Genomic DNA, 8,327 nt, shown 5'->3' with positions numbered 1-8,327 from the left:
ATTTGAGTACTGATTATACCAAAATAACTAATACAACACTAGTGATCTAGAAAAAAATTATGTAAAACAAACTTAAATCAGTTAATCAAAGGATGATTGAGAGGTTCATTGTGTTTACAAGTGTCTTAGCTGTAAAAGAGGCGATGCAAATCACTATAAAATTACTTTATACCTATGATACTTCAACCAGAAGGATCACTAAGATAGACGATAATAATTTATTTGATGTTATATATATGACTGGTAATGGAGGATTCACTTTTTGTATTTGATAAACTAACTTAATTCTCATATTTGCAAAGTATATTTAATGATTGACAGAATATAATTGGCATTCCCTGCTAATTAAGAATATGGGTATGAAAGCTATAAAATTACCTGAAAGAGTACTTAAAGTGAGACTAGAGAAGAAATATAACAAGAGCCCTCCTAAAATCCATGCAAAAGTAAGATATGGATTAGGATTAGATTGACATAAAGAGAAATCAATGGATCGAGCGGGTAAATTCAGTAATAATAAGATACCCGGTGAAAAGTCATTTTGAATTACATAAACATGCAAGTTTTACGATATTTTTACTATTTCAGTAAAATAATAGTAACAAGCAATGTATTTATTCTAAATATATCATATTTTTATTATTTTTATAAAATAATGATCGTGAAGAACTTGAGGAGTAACAAAATAAAAATTTCATCAATTCTAGATCAATAATCTATTTTTTTTCTTTTTCTTCAAAATTAATCTAATCTTTCGAATTCAATAAATAATGAACAATTGTGGAAACTTTTGATAAATAGAAAAAGTAGTATAAAATTGTATATATCTATGAAATGAGAATAGGTTCAAACCTAAACATATCTAATTCTTTTGATTGAAGATACTTCATTAATTTGTGAAAGACAACAGGAGAGACATAATCAGACAATTAATAACAAACTTGAATTTGATTGTGTCAGACAATGCTAAAAATGATGTTCTAACTCAATTAAATTATGAAGTACTTTCACTTTTTTTTATTTTATGTTGAAAGTTTTGACGTACAACAACCTCTTTAGTGGGAATAAGAGCCATTAAAATCAAAAAGTTCATATAAATAGACAAAAAAATTTTCGAAATCAGTATATTCCATTCTTTTTTCTTCTCTTCACCTTTTTATATTGCATCTACTATTTACTGGCCAAGAATTATATGTACTACTTGAAAGAGCTAGCTAGAGCTGAACAGTTGTATCTAAATATTAAAATAGTAAATCAAAGTGCTAACGTTGAATACACTTCTTTCTATTTTCGCTTCAAGACATTGAATCACTATCTATTTTCCTGCATCTAATGCAGGTGATCTATCAAGACAAAGTAAAGTCCTTGAACAAAACAAAATGTATAATAAAGTCCATAAATATAAAAAGAAAAAGTACTATTTAGACGTAAAGCGACAAGTCAATATAAAATTTTTAAAATACAGAGAAAAATATAGTATCTTATAAGCTTCTGGTAATTTAGTATCGATGTTACTATGAAAAATCAACATGTTGCACATATCCCAAAGTATGAATCATATAATATAAAAGTTTTAGGCTACTCTTGCATCAATTGTCACCACCATTATTCATTGTTATGTTAGTTAACACCATATTTGACCTTTTTTTATCATCTGATTCTTCGTGTGTGGCATGTTAATAGTCTTTATCCACAAACATAAGTTGGTTAAGTCTTCTGTCAATTTGAGCGGCTCCATGATATAGCAAAGTCATTGCACCTCTTAATTTTATCACCTCTAAGAACATTACATAAAGTTGTTTGATCATAAATAACTTTTTCGCATTAATGGTTGTAACTTCATCTTTTCTCATTAGTGATTTGCAATATAGCTTATACTTGGTATAGTTTGACATTTAGAAACTTTCAAAACTTATTTTAGCATTTAGACATAAGTCTTAGAAAATTAGGTGTTTAGACACATTTATGACATCATCCATTCTTACACACAAACCTATCACACAAGTTTTAAATTTTACACTTTAGTCCCCCCACCTCATTCATTTAATATTTAATATTTCCCATCTTTTTTTATATTTTCATCATTTTTTCATATTTTTTATTTTAATTTAGAAAATTGTCCAAGAAGCCACCAATAGGAGCTCCCCTTTTCACCAATTATTTTTTATTTCGACCACTTTTCCAACGAAAAATTATTCATTACAACTGAAAATCTCCATTCTTCATCATTTCCTCCATTGTTGTTCCATCCATTTTGAAAAAAATGCAAAAATAATTTTTTTCACCATTTCTACTAGCTCAAAAACCTTTTCAAATTCACTCAATACCTCGTCATTAGATATATTTCAGTAGTTTAGAAATCCTACACATACATTTGTCCATCCCAGAACTAGGAGGGCAACGATTATATCGAAAATTAGTCGATTTTCATCTTTATACGGATGTATTCATACTAGTGATCGACCAGTCATTGACCATCTATAAACCTAAACCTTGATCTATTATCGATTTGTGTGGTCTATTATGCTAGTAATTGAGGTAGTTATCATGGGTGATAGTTATATGGATGCGTGGGAGGAGGGTTCTCACTTTTGGAAGTGGAAATCATCTACAAAAGAGACAGTGCCCATCCCGCTGCGTCGCAATGGATCCTACAACGACATGGTTCAAAGCGTAATTGAGAGCGGAGAATTAGAATGCCAACCAAAGAACATTGTGATTAGCTATGTAATGAATGGGCAGGGTAAAATACATTCCACGTTCATAAATAATTATTGACATGTGTAATTATACATGTCGAATATCGCTGCTGATGGCTCTAGGCCGTTATTAAGGATAAATGTCATTCCGGAGTCTCAAACAATCCCGCCACCACAGTCGATAATCGACGAACATGATTCATTTTAAGATAAGAGTTTGGATGCTCATCCAATAGATTCAGAAGATAATTAAAGGGAATTGGAAGATTTAATTTTCTCTGAAGATGAGGGAGAAGAGTGCGAATTGGAAGCACAAACCAACCATACCTTCTCCGACGGAACTAATTTTTAGGTAAATCAAACATTTAGCAGTAAAAAGGAGCTGAAATTATTGCTGGACGTAGTAGCTATGAGAAATTATTTTGATTATGCTATGTTGAAGAGTTGCACCAAATTCCTTAAGGGGAAATATGTTTGTCCTAGCTGCGGGTGGATGTTGCGGCGAAGAAGTATGAATGCACAGACAGATTCATCATCTATAAATACGTCGGCAATCATAATTGCAGCGTAGAATATGCCACCCGATGCCTTAGGAAAATCTCATCTAAACTCATTGCATCACCGTGTGTGATCATGAATTTTGAAGGAAAGGATCCGGACACACGCGAGATTCGGAGGATCATTTTCAAGAACTTAAAAAGTAGACCAAGCTATTGGAAATGTTGGCTGGGGGGTGTGATTTCCAAGGAAATGGTTCGAGGGAAAGTGGAGCATGGGTATTCCTACCTGCCCATTTTTTCGTACATGATCGATCTCTTAATATTTCCACTACCTATTCCATCATGGTGAACAAGGTCGATTGTAGGTTTATGTACTACTTTTTATCATTGGGCCCTTGTATTAGGGAATTTGCCCACATGATGAAGGTTATTGCGATCGACGACACTCATTTATACGGCAAGTACGAGGGCGTGCTGCTAAGCACGGTTGCATAGGATACGGAGAACCATATTTATCCCATTGCCTTTTGCGTCGTTGATAAGGAGAACGATGCATCTTGGATGCTCTTCATTGAGAAGTTGAAGTCTATTATGGTCGATGGACCAAATTTGTTCTTTATCTCATATAGGCACAAGAGCATCACCAACGGCATCGTGAAGGCGTACAACCATACTCATCATGGGTACTGCATGAGACACCTAGGTAAAAATATTTGGGTATATCACCATTGCAGAGAACACCTCTAACTATTCTACAATGCGGAAAAAACATATTCTCCCTAGGAGTTTAGCGACCATTTTATGGAATTCAAGAACTGCTGTCCCGAGAGCCATTTTCCTCAAGCATGAACTTGGTTTTGAGAAATAGAGCAGGGCATATTTCCTAGGCAATAGGTTTGATGTGATGACCACAAATATTGCTGAGTCGGTGAATGCTATGTTGATTGACGAAAGGAAGTACCCCGTGGCATCTATATTCAATTCGATTGCCAAGAGGTTTAGTGAAATATTCAGGGAGAGGCGTGCCTACGTCCTCAAATATAAGGATAACAAATTTATTCCCGCCGCCGAAAAGATCTTAAGAGACAATATGAGCGAGGGCGACTCCTTCTATGTGGAGAACATAAGCGGGGACGAAAGGCAATACCCTGTGTTTAGAAGTAGTTGTACGACCAAAGTTGACCTACCGAAAAGGTGGTGTTCTTGCAGGAAGTTTAACCTGGTTAAAGTACTATGCGATCACATGATGGCTGCTTTGCGATCGAAGCACAGTGAAGAATATGGTTTGAGAGCCTATGATTACTCTTCGCCCCTGTATAAAGTGGAAGAGTACTTCCTTGTGTATTTAAAATCAATTAATGTTGTCTTTTTGGAGTCTGAATGGTGCGTTCCATAAGAATTGATAGACGTGAACATTATTCTACCTCTCGTGGTGACCAAGCTCGGAAGGAGTAAAAGAAAATGTGTTAAGAGCGTGGGTGAGACTTTCAAGTCAAAGAGGAGGAACAAGTGTTCACTGTGCAAAAAATCCGGGCACAAGAGAACCATTTGTAACAACAACAAATCGTAGTTAGTCTTGTATGAATTTGTGTTTTTGTAAGTCATAGCATTGTATGTATTTTGATAACCCTTCAGTTGTCTAATTAATGCCAGATTTATCAACTGCACTCTGTGTCTATTATCAACCTTTTAAAGTATTGCATACATTATGTGTCCGGTCTATATCTTGTATTCTTTATTTAACACATAGTAGATTATCGATTCCATATAAGTTCTATTAAAAATCCTAAATATTCAAAGGGACAGATGAACAGTTGAGCATTTACTACATATCAAAAAAGCTACTGCACATCCAATCACACGTTGCGTCGATTGGGCATACGCTACCTCTCTTCGATTTTCACTATTCACACGTCTACCAACCAATGGGCGGGAAGACCAAAGGGTTCTATTTTGGTCTATATAAACACCCATATACTGCATCCAAAATTCATCTTCATCAACTCAAAATCAGATTTAATCGACAAGATGCAAGCATTCCTTTAAGACAAAAAGGGACGATCCTCCATAACTACGACCTGCTCTTCCTCCGCAACGACCTCAACCGACTGTTCTATGGGCTGGGACAGGATAGGGAGCTCCTCTACTGTAAACTTTGGTAGATTACATATTTTTTACGGGCGATTATGGAGCGGCTCAACATGGATCCGGAGGAGATGATCACCCCCCACCATCCCCTTAGATTCAAGTTTTTTTATTTCAATTTTTTTTGTTTGTTTCAAGTTCGTTGCAAAGAGAAGCTTTCATGGTTAGGAATATTAGATGAAAGCTTCTTCATTTTACTTTGTTTTTACTGTAAATATGGTTCTACACCATCATTACAACGAATTATTAATGAAATATGTTTGTTTGCCTACATTCGTGTATATTTTAATTTTGCAATTTTGTTCTGGTTTAATTTTTTGCAATTTCTGATGTTAGAAGATGAATCAAACGATTGTGAGATGTGAAATTAATTCTTGTTTAATTCTTGTTTCTGGTTTAATTCTTGTTTCCTGCAATTTTTGCCAATGTAATTTTATAATTTTTTCCTTTTTAGAATTTTTGCATAAGATCAAGGTAGAAGATGAACGGTACAGTTGTCAGACGTCAAATTAATTCATATACGTCAATGAAAAACTAATCTGGTCTATCCGCAATTATGTTGATTTATACAAAATTAAATGAAAAGTCTATGGGGTTTATTCGATACTGATCTCAATGTCTATGCTCGAACAAATAAATAGTTGATGCGTTAAACAATACCGGTCCATCGATTGTGTTAAGTAAATTACATAAACTGTAAGCCTTGTCAATAATATACTGTATTGGTTTATCGTCCTTAGTAGAATATTTGAAAAAGAAGAAATAATTAATCAATAAAATAATAAATAGTTAGATTTTACGCAATTAAAGGAGCTTGAACAAGTCATGTGATAGTATGAGAGTTCAAGTAAATTGGATAAGGTAATCAATGATGTGTAAGGATAGGTAGTGGATGAAAAAATGAATTCCTCACAACATACTTGTGCTTTGGTAAACACTTCCCTAAGGATGTTGGCTGTTCAACCACAGCTCATCACCTCACATCTTGTTTCACCACTTTCAATTTATGTGGACTCTCATACGATCACATGACTTGTTTAGGCTCATTCGTGTGTATAAAATTTAATTACTTATTATTTTATTAATTAAATAATCTTTTTCAAAATATGTGCTAGTCATGATCTATAAATATATGTCATAGTCTAGTGCATGTATTAATGAAGTTGTACAAAATCTATGCTAGACTATGCTTAGTTTTGTACTCGACCTGATATAGTCTGGCATAGACTCTTAACTACTTCCACAAATAAATAACTAGACTATGATATTTATTCATAGACCATAACTCGCATATATTTTGAGAAGGATAAATTAATTAATAGAATAATAAATAATTGAATTTTATACAATCGAATGAGCCTAAACGAGTCATGTGATCGTATGAGAGTCCACATAAATTGAAAGTGATGATCAAAGATGTGAGGTGATGAATTGTGGTTGAACAAATGAATTCTCCACAACTTACTTGTACTTTGGGTAAAAATTGCCCCAAGCATGTTTGTTGTTCATCCACTACCCATCCTCACACATCATTGATCACCTTATCCAATTTACATGGACTCTCATACGATCACATGACTTGTTCAAGCTTCTTTAATTGAATAAAATTCAATTATTTATTATTTTATTGATTAAAAAATCCTTCTAAAAATATGTGCTAGTTATGGTCTATGAATATGTAGCACAGTCTAGAGCGGTTATTAAGGAATTAGCTCCTAGTATATGTTAGACTGTCTATCTATTTAGTGAAGCATTTACCAAAAGCCTGAGAAGCCATCAATTATAAATAAGGTCTATGAAACAAGACCAGTAGTAAAAAAATAAAAATGTCAGATTTTTACAACGGTCATAAAGTACATGTCAAATCAACACCCAATGGTAATATCTCACTTTTTTCTATAAAATAAAGTCTATTTTTGTGTTAACACTCTCATTTTTTTTTACTTTAATTTTGTTAAAAACTACAATGTGTCAAGCATCCCAAAAATCAAATGCAAAAGTGTCCTACATATGTCATTGTGGCAATCCAGCTGTTTTTAGGACGTCACACACCGATTGAAATTCAGGTCGAAAATTCTTTAACTATGCGATTGGAAAGGATAACGACGGATGCTCTTTTTTTAAGTGGCTTGATGAAGACTCACCGACGAGCAGCCCATCGACATTAAATTTTTGAGGTGCTTCCAAGTTTTATATACTCCAAAGGCTTTGGAAATTTGAAAAAAATATAGATCTACTCTTAACATTGCTAAAATAAGCCGAAGAACAAAAGAATTACTTGAAAGGATCGCTAAAAGATGTCAAAATGGAGAAAGATCAAGTAAAGCAAAGGCTAATTTTGATCGAGAAAAAAAAGAAAGGCCTAAAAAATTTATTGTATGGTCTGTTATTATTGTTGTCTTTCTAGAAAGGTGTAATAGGGATATAGGAAACTGAATAAATAGATGTAAGGTTTCTTAAATCAATCCTGAGTGTAATCTATAATTAATAGAGAATTATGTTTATGTCATTTATCATCGAACTCTATAAACCATGATAGTTATGGTAAGTAAATATATGAATTAATCAATCGATAGAATGTTAAGTCTATAAATTACAGAGAACAACTTCTATTATGTTTCCAATCAACCACTATAAATTAGAAAAATAGCTAAACTGGTAACGCAATGCAGCCAGCTGTTTAATCTAACGAGACAATGAAATAACTGAACATTATTTCATCAGTAAATGCCATCATTGACATGTCAAATATATGAAATTCAATTATCCATAATGAACAAATCACAAAAAAAAAATCATTAAGAAAATTGTTTGTTCCAAATCCACAAAACTACTTATTTTCTTGATTGAGTTCCGCAACAATGTCCATCACATCCACTTCTTTTTCTTCATGTTTTTTATCCTCTTCTTCAACTTCTTTCTTCTCATTTTTCTTTTCTTCTTCTTCTAGTGATTTCTTCTCTTCTTTAATGTTTTCAACCTC

The 8,327-nt window shown here is 33.3% G+C and overlaps 1 protein-coding gene across 1 annotated transcript; it reads left to right on the top strand.

Moving 5' to 3' along the window:
• Nucleotides 1–4,103: 4,103 nt before the first annotated feature.
• On the top strand, nt 4,104–4,595 carry LOC107841532. The gene has a single exon (XM_016685424.2). The coding sequence runs from the start codon at nt 4,104–4,106 to the stop codon at nt 4,593–4,595; it is 492 nt and encodes a 163-aa protein (XP_016540910.2).
• Nucleotides 4,596–8,327: the final 3,732 nt, after the last annotated feature.

This window comes from Capsicum annuum, chromosome 9 (assembly GCF_002878395.1).
Source record: "Capsicum annuum cultivar UCD-10X-F1 chromosome 9, UCD10Xv1.1, whole genome shotgun sequence".
NCBI lineage: Eukaryota > Viridiplantae > Streptophyta > Magnoliopsida > Solanales > Solanaceae > Capsicum > Capsicum annuum.
This window is presented reverse-complemented; position numbering and strand designations above follow the sequence as displayed.

Bases quoted from the DNA above. Each gene is read 5' to 3' on its own strand.
- LOC107841532 (XM_016685424.2), top strand. From the start codon at position 4,104: ATGACCACAAATATTGCTGAGTCGGTGAATGCTATGTTGATTGACGAA.